This window comes from Chrysemys picta, chromosome 2 (genome assembly GCF_011386835.1).
Source record: "Chrysemys picta bellii isolate R12L10 chromosome 2, ASM1138683v2, whole genome shotgun sequence".
Lineage (NCBI taxonomy): Eukaryota > Metazoa > Chordata > Testudines > Emydidae > Chrysemys > Chrysemys picta.
This window is the reverse complement of record NC_088792.1, coordinates 51792243-51819818: the sequence shown is the minus strand read 5'-3', so window position 1 is coordinate 51819818 and position 27576 is coordinate 51792243. Positions and strand designations below refer to the sequence as shown.

At 41.8% G+C, this 27576-nt stretch overlaps 1 protein-coding gene across 5 annotated transcripts in view; it reads left to right on the top strand.

Annotated features, from left to right (window-relative positions):
* Positions 1-20610, top strand: part of ICA1 (islet cell autoantigen 1) — a 93290-nt gene extending 72680 nt beyond the window's left edge. For all 5 annotated transcript variants that reach the window (XM_005299879.5, XM_005299878.5, XM_042856769.2 and 2 more), the window contains 7 exons: positions 2224-2321; positions 4765-4814; positions 7082-7144; positions 7239-7280; positions 11557-11835; positions 17111-17206; positions 19689-20610. In XM_005299879.5, the coding sequence (XP_005299936.1) occupies positions 2224-2321; positions 4765-4814; positions 7082-7144; positions 7239-7280; positions 11557-11835; positions 17111-17206; positions 19689-19810 (750 nt within the window). In that variant the 3' untranslated portion in view covers positions 19811-20610. The remainder of the gene's footprint in view (positions 1-2223; positions 2322-4764; positions 4815-7081; positions 7145-7238; positions 7281-11556; positions 11836-17110; positions 17207-19688) is intronic.
* The last annotated feature ends 6966 nt before the right edge of the window (positions 20611-27576 follow it).

Below are 27576 nucleotides of genomic sequence, written 5' to 3'. Positions count from 1 at the left end.
AGCAGTAAAAACAAACTAAACTAGATAATAAGTGGGAATATTTTCCACATGGCAGATCACTGGTGACTCTAACTTTCCTTTGTGATCCTGTGGGGAACTTGGAGCAAGAGCTTTCCCTGGTTCTACTATTCCAGTGACATATGCTAGCATTTTATTAAGACTCTGGACACAAACTATAACGATTCTCTACTCAGTGTAAAAAGCAACAGAGGGTCCTGTGGCACCTTTGAGACTAACAGAAGTACTGGGAGCATAAGCTTTCGTGGGTAAGAACCTCACTTCTTCAGGTTCTTACCCACGAAAGCTTATGCTCCCAGTACTTCTGTTAGTCTCAAAGGTGCCACAGGACCCTCTGTTGCTTTTTACAGATTCAGACTAACACGGCTACCCCTCTGATACTCTACTCAGTGTGCTTCTCACAAAGTGTGTTCTCTCTTAGCAAAAAATAAATAATTGGTTATCCTGAATATCAGCAAGGCTTACAGTAAAATGAACACTTTAAAGTCAGTTATCAGAAAAGGGACAGTAAAAGTGGCATTTACTTACCCAAAAGATCTTCTTTTGTGGGTATTCCAAATCATATCTGCTCCATTTGTTTTTTTGTTACATTCACGTAGTGTATTTGGCACAGTGCAAGATACAAATATAAATCCTGATCCTGCAAGACACACTTCTGTCTGCACAGAGCTCTGTTGAATTCAGTGCTGTTCTACACAGGCACAAAGATCCACTCTCACAGTTCCAAGTTTATGATCTGGGCCCAAATCTACAAAGGGACTTCGGTCTTGCAATGCTCAGCATTGCAATCTCTGACTTTTAGGACTGTTACCAACAGGTGGAATCCACAAGCTCTGAGTTACGCACTGAGGCTCCCTATACAATTCATGGGGTTAGAGAGATGCCTAAAACTGGTGTCTACAAAAGGCAGCACACTATGTGAGGAGCTACCTAAACTAGCTGATAGCAGATGCCAAGGAGAGGGATGTATCCTAAACCCCACTGGTTTTTAGGGAGTTAGGCACCTAAGTCTGGGCTGGGGGGAGCTGCCTATCTCTCCTTGGGAGCCACAGCTGGGAACCCTCTCCTGGAAGGGAAGTGCCTACGCTGTTTCTTGCAAGAATGATGGTGGCACACACCTAACTCCACACAAAATGGCCTGGGGATGAGGCAAAAAAGAAATTTTCCTTGTGGCCAGTGACTGGAGCACTCATCTGGGATGCGGGAGACCCTCTTGCTTGATGAGAAGAAGGGGTTTGAGCAAAGGTTTCTTGCATCTCAGGTGAGTGCCTGAACCACTTGGGTATGGAGTTACTCTCTCTGGCCCAGTGCATATTTAATGATTAAATTATTTATATATGTGGAGTAGCTGCCACAAGAGAGAGTGAGGCAGACCCACATCAGAACATCCCAATATATACTATACTTTTAATGATCATGTATGTAATCCTTGTCACTGAGTGCATAAACTGTTTGTGTATTTTTGTTTGCATGCCCACATTTGGGACTGAGATGATAAACACGAAACGCCAGGATGCTGTTACTTACATATTTACTTTTCAGTGCACGACCGTGCTTTCAAATGACAAAACTTCCACTTTAGCCGCCTCTCAAAGTCTGCTTCAATTATAAAATAAACACCAAATAGGTTTTGATGAAGTACAGTAGCTGGAGGTCATATAGTACAAGAGTTTATCACTGAGGACACAGGTGTGGCCTTCTTATAGTCTTTGCACATGAGCTAAATTGTTAGGGTCCTGTAAATAGCTGTGCCAGAGAGAGGAGATGAAGAAGCAGTATGAAGAAAAAAATATAGCTTCATTTCATTTTTAATTCTAGCTCATCTTCAGACACACACTCTCTCTCTCAGTGTGTGGGCTGCAAACGGAACAGATTTTTCTTAAATACGTTTTGGAAACAGAATAGGAGTTTAGCAACAGCCAAGAGGCCTCCTTCAGAAATGAATGGTCAATAAAGGAAATGTATAGTGAGTGGTTGCTTCTTTTCGTGTTATTTATACTGTAGCTCTGCTTTAGTGAATAATCACTAAAAAAAATTTACCTGCAGGAATTTTCTCTCTCTGATTCAGACTAGGCTCCAATACTTTGAAAGTATTTTGCTCTCTTATGTGGACTTAGCTGGGCCAGTTTAATGTTACATGAAATAATATCATTTCCCTGACTGTCTACCATTTTCTTTTTCGTTTATGTATTGATTGTGATCTAGAGCTTACAAGATCCTGTAAATAAATTAACCGAGAGAGCTGAAAAGGAGGAGGATTTGCAGACTGCAAGCACCAAATCAGTGGAGGATCAGCAGAGTCAGTAAGTCACGTGTCCTGCATCTCAGAACAATGTATTTTTTTCATCTGTGCTGTGCTTTCCAATTCATCTTAGGGTTTGTCCGTCATGCTTATAACTGTAAATACAGGCTTACTTTATTTGAACACTAGAGATTTGGAAAAATAGAGATCAAAGTGGAGGAATTCCTGTAATACTGCAGTGTATAGATCAGATTCCCCAGCCAAGGAGCCAAGCACAAAAGTTCTGTTGTAAACTAAAAGTGAGCAATGTAGAACAAGTACAGTTAGGCCCTCGAATTAACTGCTTTCTGCTTTACTCTTTCAATTTAATAAGGGGGAAAATGCAAAACCTGAAAAATAAAGAGAAACAGTAAACAACTTAAAGAAAAATGATAATATTGCACTTCATCCTTTGTCCCTTTCATGCCCTCTTCCTTGCACCTGGGAACAGGAGCTGAATTCTTGCTTGCTGTAAGCACTGATTAGTTTTTATGATGTATACAGCGTTGGCTATTAATCCAGTACAGCAGCAGGTACTTTGCAAAGAGAACATCTAAGTGAGCTGATTCTATTGTGACTTGAGTTACCTGCGGCTCTGAGGTGAGAGGGATATATGAATGGGTTGTATGTTAATCTTCGGAGCAGCTGATCAGGGGATGGGAGAACTGGAGGATGAGATGTGATCCCTCGCCTATGGAAACATCAAGATTCAGTTGCGAGGACATACAGTGATGTAATCCTGATGCCACCTGTTGTTTTGACCATCCAAGTAAAGTACCTACATAAGGATCGGATGTCAAAAAATTAAGAACAATTTGAATGCTGGTTACTGGGTTTTGTTTGGCTGGTTTTTAGAAGTCTTTTGGAAAGACTGTTGCATTTTTAAACAAATTAAAGAATCAGAAGACATTTTCCACTAGCTAATAGGTTTTAAGTGAGTCCTATTTGAGGGTTAAACAGGTTAGAAAGGACTGAAGAAGGAACTTCTAGAATAAGGAAAAGAGTATTAGGAATGAACTACTTAGTACGTAGTACGTAGTCCTGTCTTGAGTGCAGAGGACTGGACTAGATGACCTCTCGAGGTCCCTTCCAGTCCTACACTTCTATTATTATTCCGTGAAGCTTCCCCCACCTCACCCCAATTCAGAGCTTGTGCCTAGAAACTTCCTCAGTCCCCATATTGCCTGCATTCCTGCTACAGTTTAAAAACAAAAGCAAAACAATACACCTATCCTGAGTGCTAGAATCATGTTTCATGCAAGAGGTCTGCTTTGATACTAGACATAGTATTGTAGATCTTGCCAGAAAACACATTAGCTGTCATGTAATGGGCACACTTGCTTGTGTCATGGCTTTTCACAAACCTCTGTAACAAAGAAGAAAGAACAGTTTCCCTCTCCCTCATTTTCTTCCTTAAAACAAAAATATTAATTACCATTTCTAAGGCTTTAGAAAAAATAAATATAAATCCCCATGGAATCACAATATATTTTAAATATCTGACTTGTTTGCAGGGGTAGAATTGAACTCACTACCTTGATTAATGAACTTACATTACTCTCATCAGGTCATTTATTCTTCTGATACTCAACTATGAGACCATTGGTTAAGTCAGTAACACAACCCCTTTACCTTTCAGCATTTGATGGCTGTTGAATTTTACCTTATGTTGTGAACACAGGTTAAATTAGCATGCTGGGGTTTTTTGTTTTGTTTTTAAATAATCTTAGAGCTTGTCTACACACACAAATTGTACTGCTTTTACTATACCACTATATAGTTGAAGCAATGCAACCCCCACTACTGTGGATTCAGTTATATTAGGAATATATAGATAGCTATATAGATAACTGCATTCATTTGGTTAAATACACCACTAATCAAAATGGTTAAACCAGTATAAAAATTGTGTGTAAACCAGACCTTATGTTGTTTGTTCATAACATCAGCACCGTTGATTCATTCTTTCCAAATCTGTGTTAACACTGAGGTGGATGTACGGTAACTTGACTGGAGTCAGTGGACTTGCACTAGGAGTGAATCTGGCCCATACTATTTAATTGCTGCCATAGATAGAGAATGCAAAATGTTTTTGTGGGGGATGGTTATAGCTCCTTATTGATAAGTGGACAAAACAAAATCTGGATGCACAGAATCCAGTTGTATATTGTCCATTACAGATTTTTAGGTAGATAAAAATGGGACTTAAGCCACTTGACAGTTTCTCTTCAACCCAGTTTAATCTTTAATAGGTTTTGCAGACAAAATATTAGAAGGCAACAACTTACCAGCGTACTTGGGAAGTAAAGGGATTAATGTAAATTACTGTTTTATTGCTACTGATGTAATGCTATTATGGTACAACTGAAGAAGGAAAGGTATCCAAAGTTTTTCTACCTTTTACAAGATGTATGACACTAAAACACAGAAGTGTGCTCTGAATTTTTTTCACTCTCCAATTTAAGGTTGATTTCACTAGATGAGGAAAACCACAGCAAGGAACTGACCTATTCAGGTATTATTGTATATCCTAATGTTTCTCAGTTGTGGTGATCTATGTAATGTATGTATTACTTCCGCAAGTTACTTCATAGCAATTCATAGAATTAAGCACAGAAGGGACCATTACATCATCCAGTCTGAATTCTAGCCTGCTGATTTTAAAATGTTTATCCCTGGTAGATGTAGTTTACTCAGGCCCAGATCTTCAGAGGTATTCAGGCACCTAACTCCCATTGAAATCACATCACCATTGATGTCAGTGGGCGTTAGGCACCTGAATATCTTTGAGGATCTGGGCCTAAGTTTCTGATGGACCAGAAATCACTTGGTCATCCTCATATGACAGGAGTACGCAATCCTGCTTCTTTCCAAGTACTAAACAGAAATATTTATTGAACACTTTTGCCCTTTATTTGCTTTATTTTTACCAGTTTTACCATCCTCGTCTGGCTATTCCCATTGCTAGGATTTTTGTTCCTAATATACTTAGCCTCCTTTTTATTGTCCTTAGCCCTGCCAGGCATGGATTTTTTCTGTGATTTCTCTAGCTTCTGCTATCAATTTTCATAAGTTCTCATTTATAATGAGTGCTATCTAAGTAACTTTATTCCATTTGTTATATTGCTTTTTAAATTCTCTAATTGCTGCCTTCATTTTGCCACTGGTCCAGGATGGGCTTTTAGCCAAAGCTGTCATTGTTTAATTGTGGCTTTTTGGCCACCTATTAGCTTTCCCTTAAGCACTCCCATTTTCATTCAGATTTTTTCTGTTTAAATTTTTATTCCCAATACATTTTTTTAGGCAATCACCAGCTTCCAGTACAGTGACTGATTAATCTTTATCCTTCATTATGAGAGCCAAAACAATGTTACCTCATGTTGGGTGCAATACCTTTTGTGTTAAAAAATGTGTATACTTTTTGTAAACTTTGATGATGTTTTACATGCTGGAGGTCCCATGCAGCAAGCAGTATCTCCCACATTGAAGTCCCCCATAATATTTTTTCTTTTTGACACCTTACGGATAGGTACTTAAGGAGTAACTGCTCCTCGTCTTTCCCCCGACGCCACACCCCCTAGCCAGGCCAGAAGCTGGAGTTGGGCCGCCCAGGGAGCCTGAGCCACTTTGGAGAGCCCCGGACCCTCCACCTGCCCTAGGCAGAGGGCTGGCAGGCCCTAGAGCAGCACCTGGCCCGTGTTCATACCCTCCTGGTGACTTTTTACTGTTTATTTTATCAATTTGTTCCAAAACCTTCCCTATTGACACCTCAATCTGGGACTGTTCCTCAGATTTGTCAGGTAAAAAGGAGGGCTCAGGTGTGGGAATCTCCCTCACATCCTCAACCGTGAAGATCGATGCAAAGAATTCATTTAGCTTCTCCCCAGGAACCTTGTCTTCCCTGTGTGCTCCTTTAGCACCTTGATCATCTAGTGGCCCCACTGATTGTTTGGAAGGCTTCCTGCTTATGATGTACTTAAAAATTGTTTTGCTTTTAGTTTTTGTGTCTTTTGATAGTTGCTCTTTAAAGTCTTTTTTGGCATGCCTAATTATACTTTTACTCTTGCCTTGCTAGAGTTTATGCTCCTTTCTATTTTCCTCAGTAGGATTTGACTTGCAATTTTTAAAGGATGCCTTTTTGCTTCTAACAGCGTCTTTTAGACTGCTATTTAGCCATGGTGGCATTTTTTTGGTTCTCTAACTGTTTTTTCTTGGGAGGAGGGGGCACGGGGATATATTTAGTTTGAACCTCTATTACGGTGTTTTTAAATAGTTTTCATGCAGCTTGCAGGCATTTCACTCTTCTGACTGTTCCTTTTCGTTTCCGTTTAAGTCGCTTCCTCATTTTTGTGAAATTCCCCTCTTTGAAGTTAAATGCTAGTTCTTCTTTAGTATTTCCCTCGCTCCTAGGATGTTAAATTTAATTACATTATGGTCACTATTGCCAAGTGGTTCAGCTACATTCACCTCTTGGACTAGATCCTGTGCTCCACTTAGGGTAAAAACAAGAATCGTTTCTTGTGAGTTCCAGAACTAGCTGCTCCCAGGATCAGTCATTAATGGTGTCTAGAAATTTTATCTCTGCATCCCATCCTGAGGTGACATGTACCCAATCAATATGGGGATAGTTGAAATCCCCCATTATTATTGTTGTTTCTATTTTCGTAGCCTCTCTATATCTCCCTGGGCATTCAAAATCATCACCACCATCCTGGTCAGGTGATCGATAGTATATACCTACTGCTGAACTTGGTTTGACTTGCTTCATGTGTTTGGTTGCAGCTGAAGATGGGAAGGACATCCTTTCTACCTTAGGAGGAAGCTTTGACTATAAAGAGAATTCAGGTAACCTAGGTAACTTTACAATTTATAACTATTGATTACATAAGGAGTCAATGAATGACTAATATTTTTTTGTGCTTTGCTTTTTAACCACTAGGTGCCATAGATGATTTATTAGACCTGAAACCTGAAGAAAGTGGTATGTGAAATTCATGCATGCCTATTATATCAGTTTTCCAAAAGCAAAATACCAAAAATATTTTTAATCTTACCTTTTTCTAAATGAGATCATCCACCTACAGTATTTAAATATTGTTAAAGAACTTCAACTCTGCATACGTAATTTGTGGGCACTAAATCTGATATGGAATAAAAAGTAAACCCTATTGAGTGCAATAGGATTTACAGTACTTCAGTTTATTTGCCAAAAAATATAATTGTCTTGCTGACAAAAGATGTAATTCATATTTATTTCAGTGGGGCTAATGTTATGCACGTTACAGTGTCATTCCCATCCTTCCCATAATGATTAATAGTCCTGTCTTTTATTCTTCTTTGCTTTTTATGCCCATCTTGTCATTATAGTTGGTACTGACTCTATAGCCACTATAATTTTTTTGGAAATATGGCAGATATAAGTACCAGAAACAACTGATTTGAGCGCCTTTAAAAACTTAAAAGAACTGTTGAGTTCTCTGACCCTCCCTGTTAATTAAAACAGATATGCTGTTCTCATTTATACACGGGAGAACAATCTATAATATATATCCTCTACTTGTATCCTCTGCTGGTTAGACTAGTGTCAGCACTAAGGCATGAGTAGTATTCACTGTTCTTTCCCAACTGTGCTGTTTTAGCCTGTCTTTTTCTCCTACCCTCACTTCGTTTAAGAAGGTCCCAACTAATGATAATGACACCCTTTATTTACCGCACTATCTTATGAAAATGCAGTAACACATCATGCAATGGTTTCATTTGCGCCTAATTTACTTATCTCAGAAGACCACACAGTCTTTTGTGACTCAAAAACATTATGTAGCTGAGTCAGATAGATTGGTGAATATATTTTAGGCTATCTGAGGAGGAGCCTATGAAGTATAGAATTCCAAATGGGAAGGAGTGGATACAGATATCTACACTTTAGTTAAGACAACAGAACTGTCTAGGGGAAAAAAGTTTTTCAACTAAAACTTAGTTTTTGCCAAAAATGCAGATTTGGTTTGAACAAAATATGTTGCAAATTTGTTTTGAATTTGCTGAATTGTTTTTGTAAAAAATTTTTTAAGAAGCTCAAAATCAAAATGAAATAATTCATTTCAAGTTGAACAAAATGTTGCATTTTGGGTCTAAATAAATTTTATTATTTTGGGGTTTTGTGGAAAATTTCAAAAAATTTCATTTTCAGGTCAATCCAAAAGTAATTTCTGGAATTGCCAGAAAACTGAAAAAAATAGTTATTTGCACAGCTCTGTTTTTGAAGTGTTGATGGAAATATTATCCAGGGCCATGGAGATGCTGACATTGTGATGTCATATACTCAGTCATATATGTAATATAGAGAGCCCCAGACTCTCCATGTATAAACTGTTAGACGTGGTGAGTTTTTGTTTTGTGGCTTAATATTGTGTCCCTCTTGTGCCTGGTAGTGGCCTTTTTCTCTCTTTCTTTTTCCCACCACTTCCACCATCTTCTATGTCGAACATTCCTACTGGAGTCACAGGTAAGGCCTGGTCTATGTACAGGTTTTGAACCAATTTAACAATTTCTGAAAGACTTAGATCTGTACAATCCTTAGCATGGACACGGTTATGCTGGTATAAAGGTCCTTATGGTGGTATACCTTATTCCTCTAATTTTATGAGAATAATATCTACTGGTATAAACACCTTGATACCTATACAACTGTGAGAGGGGATTTTAACCCTTTAACTCTACCGGTATAGTTAAAGTGGCACAATTTTTGTGTGTGTACACAAGTCCTAATTCGCCTTCTGTGTTGTTTAACCCTCATGTTGCAGTTCTTTCAAGCCACATTATTCTTGTCTCTCCTTTTTTTTAAAATACCCTACAGAATGGTTCTAAAGGACACATACATGTTACGTGTATTCAAACAGACAAAAATGAAAAGTGATGGCAGGATTTTTTTCAATGTGGTGTTTAAACATTTCCAGGGCTCAGAGCTGTGTGTGCAGGCAAGGAAAGGATATGGTGGGAAAATGGGCAGCGGAGCAGAAATGGTGGATAGAAAGCAAAGGAAAAAAACAAAAAGTAAAACAAATATGAAAGTGTCGGAGGAGGGTATGAAGTAAGAAAGTCCATAACTTATGACCTAGTATAACTACCACACTAGAATAGTCACAAGAAATTGAGTTTTCAGATTTAAATCTTCATGTATAATTTCTTCACTAACTAGGTGTGACACACATGAAAACTGCAAACCTAGCATAGTTTTGATCTGAGCTGTATCACTGCAAACCTTCTTCCTGTTGTGGTAAATTTAATTTGTGGTGAGGTGCAGTAATGGTATCACATTATCATTAGTAACAACACTCTTAATACATGTTATCTTCTCCTGCTAGTCTTGAAACTTCATGAAAGTAAAACATTTCCTGCTGAAACACTAGGAAAGTATGTGAGTGCTTAGATATCAGAGTGATAAATGCCTGAGAAATACTAGATAGAGTACTGTTGTTACCATAGTCATGAGTGCACTGTAAATATATGGATAAGTACTGCTATGTGAGCTTTGAAAAGTTTTGAAGGTATTAATGTTCTTAGCCACTCCTCTGAGAGGAGGGAGGTGGGGTGAAAATCTCATGAGATAGGTTTTTCTTGTGATACTCCTAGTAATTTCTAATAGGAATGCCAGGAGAATAGGCTTTTTTGTGCTCTTGCCACTTTTGATCCTACCTAGGAAATGCAGAGCCATATAAAAATGTAAATTAAAAAGATGTTTAAATGTTTGGATTCTACCTTAATATTGGCTAAAAATTCAGGCTGGTTCTTATTTTCAGGAGCTGGTTTACTCATTCCTCATATGTAGATGTTTGTATTCTCCTATGTGATATTGACTCATGTGCCTATTTAAAACTCAAGTTCTGCCCCTTTTCTCTCTACTGACTCCACTGTGGTAACTTCAGTGTAAATCATTATGGTCATTTAAAAAAAAGAACACATTGAAGTAGAGAGTTACATTTAAATAAAATGTAGTGACCATTTTGCCTCCAGAGATCCTGTTGTCCATTCTTATGATCTCTTATGCCAAAAACATTAAAAGCATCTGTAATCTCTACAGTTGTATGTAAGCTGAAGTGGAGGACAAAGTAAGATAACTAGTCATCTGAAGCTTTGCAAAATGAAGCTGCCTCTTGTGCTTTCACATGCTTGAGGTATACATAATTGAGGTAAACTGTTAAGTTTCAGTACTGTGATAGTATCAGACTTGTAACCAGCGCTAAGTAGAAGATGGAAACCACGTTTTCATTATCAGCATAGTCCCTCAATATACCTGTAGTTCTAAACGTTTCTGGGTGAAGATGAAAGTAACACCTGTTGATTAAATCCAGAGATGGTTTCTTTCAGTTTGAGTACTGTGACAATATCGGATGTAACCAGATGGTTAATAGTTATGATCAGGAATTATATGCGCTGTGTATGTCTGTGTTGGGGAGGGTGGGAATGGACTTTTTAAAAACACTAACCTTGTCAGTGATAACCTAGCAGCTTCTTTAACCACAGTTCCTTTGATATAGAATGGGAAACAGGTAAAGAGGATAACGAGGGTTAAGCGCTGGGACTTTCAAAAGTACTCTGTGCTGGTCTAACTATGCTCCCATTAAAATTAATGGGAGTTTTAATATTGACTTCAATGGGAGAAGAATTAGGCCAATGCTGAGTGTCTTTGAAAATCCCCCTCAACATGTATGCAGTTTTCTCAAATAGAGACCCCCAACTGATCCAGTCATTCATCAGTGGGTCAAAAAGTCCAACTGAACAAATGTTTGATATATATTTGAATCTTACACAGGCAGCCTTCTATTTGGGCATGCAGCAATCTGATTTAATTTAAGGTCAAATGAGTCTTTTTAGAGTGCACGTATAACAGGGACCCGGACAGCAAGCAGAAAAGCAGCCTTCTAGAGTTTATTAAACCTTGGACTATACGGTGCTTTGGTTTGTGATTATGAACTTGTACTGCATTTTAAATGGAAAAAAGTCTCTGTGGAGGTAATTGTTTTCAAGTACCTATCAAAGAATACCTTGCTGCATAAGCTGCAACCAGACTTGTCCACAGAAACTGGGTCTGGAAATGGGAAACCATAGACATCCACACCGAGTATACAATCTGAATATGATTCAGTATTTTAAAACTGAATTGAAGTTTTCTGTATTCCACTTCGTTCTGCATTTGTTTCCCTGAAAGTTAATTCATCTGTAGTAATTTGTCTTGTTCCCCACGTTTTGTTTAAAATCAGCTTTGAAAGACCATCTTGCAAACTCCCTGGAGCCTGAGTCTGGTGATAAGGATGATATGGTATTGTTGAATGAGATCCTCAATGCTTCCTCGTTGGATGAGGGGGAATTCAGCAAAGAGTGGACAGCTGTCTTTGGAGAAGACCCGCTCACTGACCTCTCCTCTATCTCTTCAGTCGGAGAAATGGAGAGCACTCCATCATCATCAGCAGCACCATCAGGCTTCCTTCCCTCACAGCTCTTAGACCAAAACATGAACGATTTACAGTCCTCTCTACATGGTGAGTGTGTGTCTTGCACTTGCGTAAGTTTTTCCAGATTTGGGACCTTAGTCTCTCTCTACTTCAGTTCCCAATCTTTGTCCGTGTTGGCTATTTAGAGTGTAAACTCTTATGGTATGTCTACACTGCAATAAAATGCCTGTAGCTGGCCCATGTCAACTGACTCCAGCTTGGGCTGTGGGGCAATAAAATTGCTGTGTAGACATTCAGGCTCAGGCTGGTGCCCGACCTCTGGGAATGAACGTCTACACTGCAATTTTATAGCCCTGTGAGCCTGAGTCATCTGACATGGGCCAGCCACCAATGATTTAGTGCAGTGTACAGATGATACCCTGAGGGTCAGAAATTTTTTCTTACTATACGTACATTATCTCACGCAATGGGGCCTGATCTCATATGGAGCCTTTTAGTGATAGGGTAGTACAAGTTGTTGTTGTTATTTCTAAGGGAGAAAGCAAGCCAGTTTTATTTTTAAAAGTTCTTGGTTAACAAACAATTGCTCTCTCTAGGTTTTTATATTCCATTGCAAATGTAGCGCTCTAGTTCAGCTGCCTTTTTAAAGGGAGCATTAACTTTCCTCTTGCTATACTTTCAATCCCATTTACTTATCCATAATAATTAAAGGACTCTTCTTAACATTATATGTGTAGACATGTCATTCAGCTGGAGAAAAATGTGCAACTTGCTGGTTCCATTTCTAAATTGAATTGTGGTAACTTTTTTTTAAACTTACTTCCCACATTTGCAGGAATGAAAAGTAAGCTGCTTGACTTCCTTACTGTCTCACTGATAATCTTTTTGTCTAGTCATGTCATAAAGCCATTCTCAGTGAACAGGCAAACCAGAATAGGCTCAAGGCCAACAAATGCTTTCAAATTTATAAATTGCAGTTTGTTTTTTCAAAGGCAAAATTCCTCTCTCTAGCTTGCTCTATAGTGATAATCATAGAATCATAGAATATCAGGGTTGGAAGGGACCTCAGGAGGTCATCTAGTCCAACCCCCTGCTCAAAGCAGGACCAATCCCCAACTAAATCCCCAAATCACCCCCTCAAGGATTGAACTCACAACCCTGGGTTTAGCAGGCCAATGCTCAAACCACTGAGATATCCCTTCCCCATGTACAGTACATGAGACTACTTCATAAAGATACGCTGGTAATCTCTTAAAGCAGTCCTTTTCAGATCCAGTGTTTTATCACAAAAATCAGCACAGTTTGTATTGAGGACTTTTTTTAAAATTGATTTACTTGTTGAACTGTCTGTTCTCGTCAAGCAAGAGCAGAGTCCAGTGTCTCTTTCAGAGGCGTTCTGCTCCCCAACTCTTAGTGCAAGGACAAAAAGGAAAAACTATGTAAGAGTTAAATACTGTTCTACAATATGTTCAGATTTGTGGTCTGCCAGTCTCATCAGTGTAAATCTCCCATCAGTTAGTTCTTTGAGCCAAATACTGGTCTCACGGAAGTCAGTGGGAGAAAGTTTCCAGGCAAAATTCCCATTTGTTTCTGTGAAATTAGAATTTGGCCTCTTTTACTTAACCGACTCAACCTATCCATTGCCAACCATTGGCATACAAATGGGGCTTCTGATTTCTGTAGTAACCAATAAACCACTGATAAAACATCACTATGCCAAAGGGGGTAGGGGAAATGTTTATCCAGTAAACTCCAGAAAAACACTGGAAATGGTTACTCAATTCATGTTGCCTTCATCCCTTTCCCAGTGCAGTTTGTTTATATAGGCCAGGGGTTCTCAATCTGTGGGTTGGGACCCCAAAGTGGGTCGCAACCCCATTTTAATGGGGTTGCCCAGGCTGATCTTAGACTTGCTGGGGCCTGGGGCTAAAGCCAAAGCCCGAACCCCACCGCCTGGGGCTGAAGCCCGGGGCTGTAGCCCCAGGGCTAAGGTTACATGCCTCCTGCCCAGGGCAGAAACCCTTGGGCTTCAGCTATGGACCCCCACCGGCCCAGGGTGGTGGGGCTGGGGTGTGCTTGGGCTTCGGTCCCCTCCTGGGGTCATGTAGTAATTTTTTGTTGTCGGAAGGGGGTCATACTGCAATGAAGTTTGAGAACCGCTGATGTAGGCAATGCCCCTGCTTCCTGGCTTGTATCTAACATTATATCATGCTGGGTTTATCATGCTCAAATAGAGTGGCAGCAAATTCCTACATATCTATTGGCCATTCATTAGACGGAGTATTGTGCACATGCGTGGGATTTAAAACAATACTGTACTACAAATTATGAAAGCAATTTAAAAAACGCTTCATCACACAAGAGCCCCAGAAGAATATGTCCATGGTTATCAGGATTTCATTGTGGACGACAGCAAAGGAAAGAAGGTACTAGTGTGCAAATATTGTAGAGCAGGGATTGACAACCTTTGGCACACGGCCCATCAGTGAAATCCGCTGGTGGGCTGGGACGGTTTGTTTACCTGCAGCGTCCGCAGGTTCGGCCAGTTGCAGCTCACACTGGCCGCAGTTTGCTGTGCCCCAGGCCAATGGGGGCTGTGGGAAGTGGCGTGGGCCAAGGGATGTGCTGGCCGCCGCTTCCTGCAGCTCCCATTGGCCGGGAGCGGCGAACCGTGTTGATTTAGCAGTCTGGTGAAGACACGCTAAATCGATGGGAGAGCACTCTCCCATCGGTTTGTGTACTCCACCTCCCCGAGAAGCATAAGGGAAGTCAACAGGAGACGCTCTCCTGTCGAGACAGCACTGTGTAGCCACCTCGGTAAGTGGATCTAACTACATCAACTTCAGTTACATTATTCACGTAAGTTAGATCGATTTACCATCATAGTGTAGACCAGGTCTATAAAACACTCCTGCTGTCTATTTTAATAAAATGGCCTTGGCATTAATTATAAACAGAGAGGAACCGCTTTACCTACCAATCAAATAGAAAGAGGTCAGATCGCCACAGTAATGGCGGTAGTCTGCTGAAGCGAGCAAGACTCTAGGGTATAGACTTTATCTTAAATGGCCTTTGTAACAGGTCCCAGTGGCACCAGGACCCAGTATCTGACAGGCACGGCAAAAGATAAGAAAGTAAGTAGAGGGATGGAGGAAGAGGAAAGTGGAGCAAAACTATGGGAGACAGAGAAGGAAGGTGTGGGCTTGTAGAAAGAAGGGAGATGAGAGCAAATGAGGATATTCTGAATGCTAACAATTTATATATATATTGCACTTAAGATATCCTAGAATTAGGGTCCATTGATCACTAAAATTGGTGGTTGGATAAGTAAGTCACATGCAGGGCTGGCTCTAGGTTTTTTGCCACCCCAAGCAAAAAAATTTTTGGCTGCTCCCCACCCCAGCCCTGGGCTCTCACCCCGCCACACCAGTGCCCTCCCCCACCCACACCCCCTGCCACCCCAGTGCTGGGCTCTCTCTCCCCCCCCGCCCCCACCTGCACCCCCTGCTGCCCCAGCCCTGGGCTCCCCCGCACCAGTGCTGACTCCGCCGCTCCCTCCAGCCGGTCCGGCGCTGGCAGGATTGGGGTAAGCAGTGGGGCTCCTGGGCCGCGCCTCAGCCCAGGGTTCCTCCAGCCAGGGTTCCCGGCTCCAGGACCGGCCGGGACCAGGAGGGCAGAGCCGGGGGACCGCCCCAGCAGGGGGCTACGGAGCCGGGGCATGGTAGCCCCAGAAGAAGCGGAGCCCCGGAGAGCAGGACGTGGGCCCCGCACGGCAGCGCCCCGCCCTCTATGGCTCCGCTGCTGCTTCTGGCCGTCCTGCCGCAGTCCCTGGGCGGCTCGGGCTGCTTCGCCCGGCCCTGGCTGCAGCGCTGGGGGGCGGCTGCCCTGTGGCACCTGCAGGCAGCTCCATGTGCCCCGCGGGGTGGCCACCAGCTCGAGTTTCCCCGCTCGGAGCCTGCCCGGCCCAGCCACAAGGTGCGGCACTGCTCCCCCATGGTGCAAACTGCAGCGGCTCCAGGCCCAGCTCTAGTCTTTTGCCGCAGGAAGCAAAAAAAAAAAGCCGGAGTGCCGCTCCTGAAAATGTGCTGGTGCCTAGAGCCGGCCCTGGTCACATGCAGAAAAGACAACATTATGATTGGATTACTGGGAAGAGGATCTGGCTACATATATACACAGACGTAGCACCACATATCATGGTTAGACTTGTGGTAGCGTATACCCTATAACCATCATAAAAATGAAAGGACTGAAATAACGTGCACCCATTATAGCTACAATAAGCACCTTCGATAACTGTAAATGAAATAATTTAAGGGAAAAAGTCCTATTTTCCTGTGTGTTTACATTGCATGTTTAACAGTGTAATATGGAAGCCTAGTGCTTGTGATCCTGTCTTCCTGTACTGGCTGAGCCCAGCAATTGCATAATCCACAGCTGTCTCACAGCAAAAAGGAGGGAAGGGGGTGTTAACTCAAGGGTAAAGACTTGGAGTTTTGGTGCTAAAGTTGGTGGGTTCTATTCCCACTGTCGACTGTGGTGCCTATGTGTATATGTTATAGCAGCACTTTGTGTGTAGTCATTTTCGCTGTTTACTTTGTTTGGTTTGTTTCTCCTTTGCTGAAAAGAATTTTAAAACCAAGAAAGAAGAAAAACCACCCATATAAAATCTTTTTTAAAAGGAACCTAAAGAATAAAGTTCTGGATATGCTATTTAAAGGTGCTTTATAAGGACCTGGAATTTTTAAAATTAATCATTTAAAAATAGCTTCAAGTTAAGTGTCCCTTTGAATACTTAGCTTTGGCCAATAAATGAAATGATGGTCCCTGGAACTATACAAGAGCAGCAACAGAAGAAAAAAGTACAGCATGGGTCAGATTTTAGCTAAATCGTAGTCACATTTACCACAATTCAAATGTTAAAAATCCTCCCACCCTCTCTCCTGCCTGACTGGATTGTCTGCACTGGAGCTTCTGTGAGCAGGAACTAATTCTGACTGTTTTTTAAAATGTGCTTGGAAGGTGGTCTTGTTAGGAGGGAGGCAGGACAAGTGCTCTTTTCGGCAGACTGGAAGTTCGGCTGTGCAGACGGAAAGCACATGATTGCCTTACCCTTTCGGAACGTGCAACTGGTCAGCAGATACTCTTCTCAAGGACACTGCTCCTTTGCAGAAGTTAACGGCTTATCTCTATGGAAATGAGGGAGAATATGAGCAGCAGTAACCATAACTGGTAAAGGGGTGAGGCTGGTGTATGACTCCATCAACTGATATGAGTTTTCTGCTGTAAAGTACCCAGGATGCTACGAGTTCATTAAGTAATTACTGTTGATTGACACTAATGCAACTTTGTTATTAAATTTTAGGCTGGGCAGCTAACAGTGTTAGCCATCCATCTATACCACAGCCAGCACAGAAATCAAACAGCCTGAATGTGAACACCAACAAGATGCCTGCGAAAGGTGATATGTTCATTATTAGTGTTTTCCATTACTCTAAGATTATTTGCATAATACATTTACCTTCAGGAATTGTATGTGCACACTAATTAAATACTTTACTTTAGATACTCGGTGTTGGAATATATATGTATTTGTATTTGCTGGCACTAAACCTGGTGAAATGTAATGAGCAGTCATTTAAGTTCCAATGAAATAGCAGATGAAACACAGGGGTTTCTGCTCTAAAATCTGTGAGCCATAGAATTGCATCCACATGCACTCTGTCTGAACTGAACCTCATTTGTTCTGGAGTTCAGGGAGGACATTGTGGCTGAAGTACAGGCCTCTGAAATGGTAGAACAGAGTCCTAACTGAACATGCTGATCAAGATTTTATTTCAGTGACGTGCCCCATGTTACAGTAATCTGTTTGCTTTGAGGTGCCTGTAGCAACAAGTGAATTATATTGCGAAGAGTGCCTCTTGTGTGTGTGCACAAATTCCTCAAAGATCTCTTATGCAGGAAAGACCGGTGACCTAAACCATATTGTGTATTTTTGTTTCCTTGCTGAAGTGTGTGAAGTTTCTTTGCATGGTTAGGTGCATAGGGCTGAGTGGGTTTTGGCATCCGTTTTAGATGTGGTCATAAAGTGGGTGGGGAAGTCGCAGTTGTGATAATTGCATCAGTTAGACTAATCTAATGAAGTTTATTGTAAAACCTATTCCAATAATTGTGAAGGTGGCAAAGAGATTCTACTTCTCAGCCATACAGATAGTGAAGTCAGACCCAGCAGAACTTTTCTCGTCCGTAAATCGCTTTGTGAACCCAGATTGCCTCCGATCAACCCCAGAACACAGTACCTCCTGCTGAGAGGAAGTATTTTATTTCACATAAAATATCATCTGTATCTGGGTTGGCTCCACAGGTCACAGAAAACAACATGCTGACTACAAGACCAGAAATGCAATTCTCTCCTCCTTCCAGGAATTCAGCCCCTTCACACACACAGTAGTCATGAACTCACTGACAGCAGTCAGAGACACCACCTGTGACTTGGACCCCTATGAGGGGTGGTCGAGCAAGGTGGTTGCCCTGGGCGCCTTCTTCCAGGGTGCGCTGTCCCACTGTGTCACTTGGCTGTTTTACTGCACTCTGGCCAGTTGGCTGTTTTTGCTGTGCTGATTGGCTGTTTTTTGGCTTGGCACAGGGGAGGGAGGGCAATGAAAACATTTTCTGCCCTTCCTGGATGGTAAGAGAAAACAGAAGACATCTGGGACACCTGTTAACAGAGACTGTCCACAACTCCTTTGACTAAAGAGCCCCAATACATGCAATAGTGCAACTAGTACTGAAGAGACCATTCCTTGGTGTTAGAGACCTTTCAATCAACTGCCAATAACTTGCCTCCCTTTTCTAAGCTATTTGAGATGCTAGCACTTCAGTGCCAGCTGCCTATGTTTTGGATCGTTCAGGCTAGGGCATGGTACTCAGACAGTACTTGTTGCTCTGATGGATATCTTCCTCCTGTTCATAGGAAAAGGAAGTACATCCCATGATCATTTTGTTTCATCTCTCTGGCACCTGAGACCATGTAGGTGGGACAGGAGTACAAGCTGCTTCAGGGGTGAATGGAAATGCCCTGAAATGACTGAGGTCCCTCTTCTCAAACTGAACTTAGATCATTATGGGCAACTTTTCCTCCTAAGAGGATCCTTCAGACCTCTCAGTGCTTTTAATTACCCAGCCAACTAGCCCCTGCCTGAGACTTAGCCCCAGCCTATCAGACACACATAAGGCTGTGGGGAAAAATTAATTCAAAATCTCCAGGCGTATTTATTGGAATTCATTCTATTGAGGTGTGAAGCTGCTAACCCTGAATAGCTCCAGCAGTTACAAAATGCAACAGCCTGTTAACATAGCAGGTTGCTGTGAACCGAAAGAGTACAGTTCAGGGTCTTCTGTCTTGGTATTCAAAGCCCTACAGGGGATTGGCCCTACTCTCCCTCTACAGCTATAACCACTACATTCCATCAGAGTAATGAAACTATTGACCAGTCTGGGAGACAGCGCTTTCACAGAAGAAGATTGGAAGTGGTTAGTCCCATGGCCAAAGCTACATGCAAAACTCATTTCTCTCACTTTGCTCTCCTTCCTTCACATTCGCAAACTGAAACAAAACACCTGTCAAGTTATCAAGCAATTTCTCCTACAGGCTGGAAACAGGGAGATGGAGGGAGGGGAGAAATTATTTGTATCTTCAAATAATTAGGAAGTGCTCAGAATTCGGGAGCATATAAATACCTGTATAGAATGATGTCCTACATGCATTTCTACATGCAAGTAATATGTTGAAATGTAATTCATTACACTATTTCTAGAAGGAGATGTATTTTCTTCATCAGCTTAACAATACTCATGGCATTCATTTTGTTTGATCTTCTGCATTAAATCAGCTATGTTTAAGTCAAGCAAGAATTCTGACGTGGTATATTTCACTATTCCAGAACCTGCAAAAAATCCTAAAGACCTGACTGCTTGGTTCAATCTTTTTGCTGACCTTGACCCGTTATCCAATCCTGATGCTGTTGGGAAAACAGATAAAGAACATGAATTGCTCAATGCATGAGTCTGCGGCCTATGGTAACTCACACTGCTCCGTTCATTAACACTATCTTCGGGTTTAGAAGACTACAACGAAATCAGTATGCTGTTGTGAAACTATAAAGTATGTGCCATTATAATAAAACTAAAGGGATTTAACCCCCTTTTATATAGGTACAATTATTTGATCTTGTTTTGTATAAAGAGTTTGCATTTATTTTCTATGTGGACTTACCAAATGAGGTTAAAATTTAGGACAGAATTCTAGCCATATTAGGATACCTGCTGAAACACTGTCATTGCCTGAGATGTGCGGAGCTAATGCTAGAGTGAAATATAAATTATAAACCTATTTTTTTATAATGTTTCTTGTGCAAATCAAAAGATCATGTAATGGGAGAGGCTGCATGAGTCAAATAATGATTGTATTTGCCACTGCTATGTTGAGATGTAAATTCAATCTGTTTTGTTAGTATCCATAGTGAAAAATCCATGCTGAGGCTAAATTATTGAAGGATTATATTGGGGTCTATCAAGCTGCTGTATTCATGGTCTCTCTGATTTAAATTATTAGACAAACTGCACTACACAAGACCAAAAATATTGCCCAGAGTGCATCCTTCCTGAGTTTTTCATTGTGCCAACAGGATTTGTACATGCAAAGCAGAAGTTGGGTGCCACTATTGCTTACACACGCCTTGAAAGCATTCAAGTTTTCTGTTGAGTAATTTTTATCAAACTGATTTGATAAGCATGTGTTTCTTGAGCCTGTTGTGACACTAACTCTCCTTTAATAAAATGGTTTTGACAACAAAGAAAAAAAAACATATTAAGGACCTCTTTTTTCAGCTGGAATGTTAGTGTCATTGTTGAATGCAGTATGCGCCATTCATCTGATGATGAAATATGACCAGCTTTCAAACAGTAGCTAATAATTCATCTCATTGCCTCAGGCCACTCAAGAATAGTAATGCAGTAGGTGGGCAAGAGAACCCTGTACTCAGATTCTTCTGCAACTCATTGTCTCTTCTGCTTCTCCCCCGCCCTTTTAAAACAGAGGACGTTAAAGAAGTGTCAGCTTTCACTTTAGCTTTGTAACTTGGGTGAGTTTGCAAAACACACTGTGCAATGTTTGTTTTTCAGTCAATTATATATTTGGGCCCTTTTCTTTTTAAAGGGATTTCTATCCGATTCCTTTCCTGTAGATGCAATTTTGCACCAGCAGTTAATTGATCCACAATTAATTAATCCAAGTCTTCTTGCCTGCCTCATGATCAGTTAGTCCGTGAATCGGGAGCCTTGAACTAATTGCTTGAAAACTAAATAAGAACACCACATCCAAGCTTCCGTGGGGAGTGGCAGCTTCCCAGTGCCCGAAGGAGAGACTGCCATGTTCTGTAGGGTTGGAATCGTAGGAGAGTTGACTGGGAGATCTCAGTGGCTTTGTCACCACAACCAGACCCATAAGAAATATAGACAAAATCAAAGGGAGAAACAGCTCTTTTCCTTCAGGGAGCTCTTTCATAAATCTTTCGCTACTTCTTGAACTTAGTGCCCCATCACTGCATGGCAACCTGACACTTAATCCTTGACTCATACTATTGGTCTCAGTTATGGTGGGTATGATGGGTTCGGTCACAGAGACCCTCTTGGGACTGTCACCTGACATGCTGGAATTACCTCTGAGCCCGTTTTCCATTGCCAGCTTGGGATTCCAGAATCCTGCCTTGTTGAGCCAGACGCGCTAGCCTGCTGCAATACAGACCCAGGTCTGGTCCATGCCCCCAAAGCTGCAAACTTCAACCAAAAACGGCTCAACAAGTCACCTAGCTCCAGCACTGAGACACCCAGGTCCCAATGGGATCCAAATCCCAAATCAATCCATTTTACTCTGTATAAAGCTTATACAGGGTAAACTCATAAACTGTCCACCCTCTATAACACTGATAGAGATGCACAGCTGTTTGCTCCCCCAGGTATTAATCACTTACTCTGGGTTAATCAATAAACAAAAGTGATTTTATTAAGTTTAAAAAGTAGGATTTAAGTGGTTTCAAGTAATAACAGACTGAACAAGTAAGTTACCAAGCAAAATAAACCAAAACACGCAAGTCTAAGCCTAATACATTTAAGAAACTGAATACAGGTAAATCTCACTGTCAGAGATGTTCCAATAAGCTTCTTGCACAGACTAGACTCCTTCTTAGTCTGGGCCCAATCCTTTCCCCGGTACAGTTCTTGTAAGTTCCAGCTCAGGTGGTAACTAGGGGTTTTCTCATGACTGCAGCCCCCTTTGTTCTGTTCCACCCCCTTTTATTGCTTTGGCAAAAGGCAGGAATCTTCCACCCCACCTTGTAAATGGAAAAGCACCAGGTTTAAGATGGATTCCAGTACCAGGTGACATGGTCACATGTCCTGTGAGACCCCAAGCCTCCATTCTTTCCAGCCTGACTCACAGGAACACAGGAAGGCTTGCAAGGAAACAGCCATTTACAACCAATTGTCCTGGTCAATGGGAGCCATCATTAATGGCCCACACTTTGCAAAATTACAATAGGACCTCAGAGTTAACTTCATATTTCTAGTTTTAGATACAAGAACGATACATTCATACAAATAGGATGACCACACTCAGTAGATTATAAGCTTTGTAATGATACCTTACAAGAGACCTTTTGTATGAAGCATATTCCAGTTACATTATATTCACATTCAAAGCATGTGGAGTGCAACGTCACAGTGGGGGGCTGGGAGGAAGTTTGTCCTTAAAAGCTGCAAAAGTGAAGCACAATAGGATGCAAAGCCACATTTTCAGCTTGCTTCTGAGCATCTGTGTTGTGAATTGAAGGCCTGGCTAAAATGTCCTGAAGTGTAACTTTTGGTAGCTGAGTTTCCTTTAAAAAAACAAACAAACGAGCCCTCTATAAAATCCATACATAGTAAGTTTGGAAACACTTTCAAAATTATATTAATCCAACAGTTGTAGCTGCTTAACTACAGAATTCCAAAATATTTTAAACACACGTATCCTATTCTTTTTGTTACCCCAACCCCACTGCTCCAACCTTGCCTTGTTTATTCAGCTCCTCCAACTGTCGTCTTGATTTCTAGACTGTAAGCATGGTGGGGCAGAAACTGACATTTTGGTAGGTTTGCACAGCACAATATAAGTTGGTCCTTTGTAATTATGGCTCATCTGGATTTGTAACCTAGCCTTTGTCTGCACTACATTTTTTTTTAATCCCAAATTTGTCATCACCCACATAACTCCACCGGTGGCAGCAATGTTGGGAGCACTAATGGAGATGGTCTGCTGGCATTTAAGATCCCAATCCCAGGGCTCACTGAAATTAATAAAGATTCTCACTGTCTTAAGTGGGTCATTAGCCCAACATACCATGTCAACCTGTTCTGAGCATAGTTTGACTCCATGGCTATTAAAATGGTGGCAGCAAATCTCCATTAAAGTTCCCAGGAGCTGCTCCAATGATTGCAAAGGTGGAAAATTTTACTGAAAAATACACAGTGTGAACAAGGCCACTGAGACCATAATGGCTTTAAAGCAGCTATTAGGTCACAGATCGTAGACCTCTGAACTGTAAATGACTCTCTGGTCATTTTTGGGTACTGCACAAGTGCAGCAAAGCATCTGCATTGCTCTGAATCCTCATCATATCCACCCACTTTTAACTAGACAAACTGGAACTGTAGCTTTCCCCATATTTTTCTAAAATGGTGGAACTCATTCGTTCACATTATGGATTAAGCCATTGTAAAATGTCATTTTGAAAAATAAATTTAGCTTTGAATTCTCAGGCTATGCCCTGTCCAATTTTTTTTATACTTTTAAATTAAAAAAAGAGCTAGAGGTATTTAAAATTTATTTTTAAAATTTTATTTTTAAAAGTTGATAATCAGTTCTACACATGGACTTTATCATGAACATTTATTCAAGTCTAAGAGCTTGGCTACACTCGAAACTCCAAGTATCAGAGGGGTAGCCGTGTTAGTCTGAATCTGTAAAAAGCAACAGAGGGTCCTGTGGCACCTTTGAGACTAACAGAAGTATTGGGAGCATAAGCTTTCGTGGGTAAGAACCTCACTTCTTCAAGACTTGCATCTGAAGAAGTGAGGTTCTTACCCACGAAAGTTTATGCTCCCAATACTTCTGTTAGTCTCAAAGGTGCCACAGGACCCTCTGTTGCTCGCAACTCCAAAGCTCTCCCGCGGCAGCGCTTTGAAGTGCAAGTGTGGTCGCGGCGCCAGCGCTGGGAGAGAGCTGTCCCAGCACTGCAGGTACTCCACCTCCACGAGGGGATTAGCTTAGCTCCCAGCGCTGCGGCACTGTTTACACTGGCGCTTTACCAGCTCTGTAACTTGCTGCGCTCAGGGGGGTGTTTTTTCATGCTCTTGAGTGAGAGAGTTGCAGCGCTGTAAAGCGCCAGTGTAGCCATAGCCTAATACTTGAGCTGGAGTAATAACACCCTGAAAATAGGAGTCGTGTAGATAAAACCTCACATAGTGTTACAAACAGTACTTCTGTAATAATTGTGAGGTCTACAGCATTTGTCAGGTTTCAGTGTCATTCAAAGCCAGAATGCCATTGTCACAGGATTTTACTGTGCCCTGCATGTACAGGCTCAGCTGTAAGTGGGACAATAGGCTAGTTAATCATTCTGTAAAATTGCAGCCTAGTGTTCATCGTGGTTTACTGTGGTTCGCTCTGGTTGCATATTCTGACTTTAGTTCATTTTTTTAAAATAAATGCTGCGCAGACCCTGTGGCAAAATGAAAACAATGGTAATTGATTAACTGTCTTTATCAGAAAGTTTATTAAAAGTTGACGTAATTGATTTCAGTGAGCCTGGGTTTCTACAAGTCTAAGAACAGCTGTTTCAAGGGATTTAAAATGTGCATCTTGACGATTGAACAGTTCATGAAGAAAAATTGACACGTAATTTTTTATTAATTTAAATGATCAAAACCTACATCTGAACTAGCGTAATGCTGCTCATATGAGTGTTTTCTGCTGTATGGCGCATTGTATATAGAGAGAAATGTACATATTGATGGCACCATTGGGCCTACTTAGACCCCAGGCTAGTAAGCAAATGTGAGCATGGCCAAAGTGGTGCAGTAAGACTGTGTGCAGGTGCCAGAACCTTCACACACAAAAATCATGAAGTAGATTTTACACAAGGGCTCAGATCCATAAAGGTGCTTGGGCACCTGACCTCCAGATCAAGCCTGTTTTCAGGCTTCACTGCCATCCTCCAACTCCCACTCTGCTGCTGGCTCACCCTGTAGGCACCTAAACTCTCTCAGCATCCATGTTTTTGCAATAAAAGTTCCCTAGGCACTTAAGTTTCTGCTTCTGAGCATGTGCACTACAGCCTCACTCTAAGCATCCATCTCCTGCTTAGGCTCCAGAGCAATCCATAAATTGGGGAATGACAGGCATTTGTCTGCCAAAGTTATGTGTGGGGTCTAAGCCAGTAGATGTGCTCAGAGACCACCTACCAGAGGGGTTTCCATTGAAAACCTGGGAGGAAGAGGTGCTGCCCACTTTATAACCTTAGCCCCATGCACTCAGATGTGTAAGACTCACGTTCAGTTCCTTCCTCTGCTTGAGGAGATTTGAACAGGGGCTTCCCACACCCCTCAGGTGAGTGCTATGAACCCTGGGCTACAGGATAGTCTGAGGTGGGGCTTCCTCAATCTGTCTTGTTGAAGCTGTTGCACTCTGGATAAATGGAGTCATTGGGGCAGAGACAGAATGAGAATGACTCCATAGCCTTGTGGTCACAGCAAAGAGCTACAAGGTGGAGGGTGCAGTCCTGCTTCAATGACTCTTATCTAAAATGAAACCGCTTAGGAAAGACTGAAGAAGCCCTCTACTTGACTGTCCCACGATTCAAAGGCCAGAAGGGACCCCGGTGATTATCTAGGCTGACGATGCTTCTTGGGGCACCCAAGACTGAGTCTCACCTTTTTGCCACCTGCCTCCAGCACGAGGGAGTTTTGCTTGTGTTAGCTCCCTAATGCCATCAACCTGTCAGCCTTTGGGCTACATCAGCCCTGCCTTTGTCCTGCAGGTTGACAACAGGTGTACCCAGCTCCCAAATCCCTTCAAAGTGTTCCCCTGTGATATCTAGCCCCTCATCACTGGATACCCACAGAAATCTCATCTTTTCCATTCCCAAAATCCCCACTTATCACTTTTACCTTAGCTCACCGTTCCTGTATCCCACACAGACCGTGAGTTTCAATTATAATGAAACAAAAGGAAATGTGTTTAAGAAAGAACAGATTAAAATAAAAAGAAGTGTGAGTGATGGAAACAAATGGGCTATGTACCAAACAAATTATAAAATGCTTGCTAGTAAGAGTGGATTTTGGGGTAAAAAATCTACTTTTTGCAGTGTTTTCTAGCCTAAGGGAGTTGGGACCCACTATTTCACGAAGCCCCCTCTCCTCAAGGTACCACCACAGTGAATGGATTCAGAGTGCCTTGCTCCACCCTGTAACATACTGAATCAGGTTTTTTGTCTTTAGTCACAGACAGGGCATGCCCCTCGCTGGCATATTGTTCCTTTTCATGTCCAAGCAGTTTCAATATGTAAGAGTTTGACTTTGATGGCTTTCCATTGCCTGTTCTGGGTTGGTGCAAAGGTGGACAATCGAGCAATACATTACATGAAAGGCTAGGCAGGGGTGACAACTCGCTCCTGCTTGAGTGGGCCATCTCTGAGACATGATCCCCAGAGGGCATAATTTTCTATATAGTTACATTACCTAGCCCTCATACACACATCTCACAATGATGAGGACTGATAAATTAGCAGCTTTCAGCAGCGACCTCCCGTGCTACCCTTCATAGCTAAATACTATGAAAGTTTTGTAGTAGGTGAAGTGAGTTGTCAGGGCTGAGACAGTAGTTGCTTGTAAAGAACAGTGAACCCTCTGTTGGTTGGCACCAGTGGGCCTCTGTATCACACTTAACCTCCTGTATGACACAAGCCATTGAATTTCCCAAAACAATTCCCAGCACATATCTTTTAGAAAAAAAAATCCATTCTCGATTGAGCATACACCACACTCATTGGTAAGTTCTAATGGTTAATTATGCTCACTCTTACACCTTATTTCTACACAGCATTTGTCTAGTTTCAGTTCCCAGCCGTTCTCTGCCAGATTGAAGAGCTGCTGTTAAATATTGGTTCCTCATGTAGGAACTTACAGACTGTGATCAAGTCACCCCTTAACCTTCACTTTGTTAAGCTAAACAGATTGTGCTGCTTGAGTCGATCACTATAAGGTGGGTATTTTCAATCATTCTCTGACCCCCCCACACGCCAATTTAGCAACTCAGTGGTTAGCACACAGGCCTGTTCAAATCCTCCCCCCCAGGGCAATGGGGGACTTGAAGCTGGGTTGCACACACTCGGGCTAAAAGTTATAATGCTGCTACCACCGCCTCCTATTTTGTGGGTGTTAGGTCCCTGCCTCACTCATTCGCACAAGAACTGCCTTGGATGCCTAAGCAGACCGATTCTGGGAGAGGGGTTCCCATGTGTGGCTGGCTAGCAGAGAGAGGCATCTCCCTGCAGCCCAGCTTTAGGTGCCGATCTTGAGGGGAGGGATGGGCTTGAGATACACACATCTCATCAGCATCTCCAGTTGGCTGGTTTAGGCAGGGAGTTGCCTAGGATGCCAGCTTTTGTGGCTGCTCAGGCTCCCAGCTCTCCCCATGTGTACAGGAGCCTAGGTACTGAACTCAAGCTTAGCAGA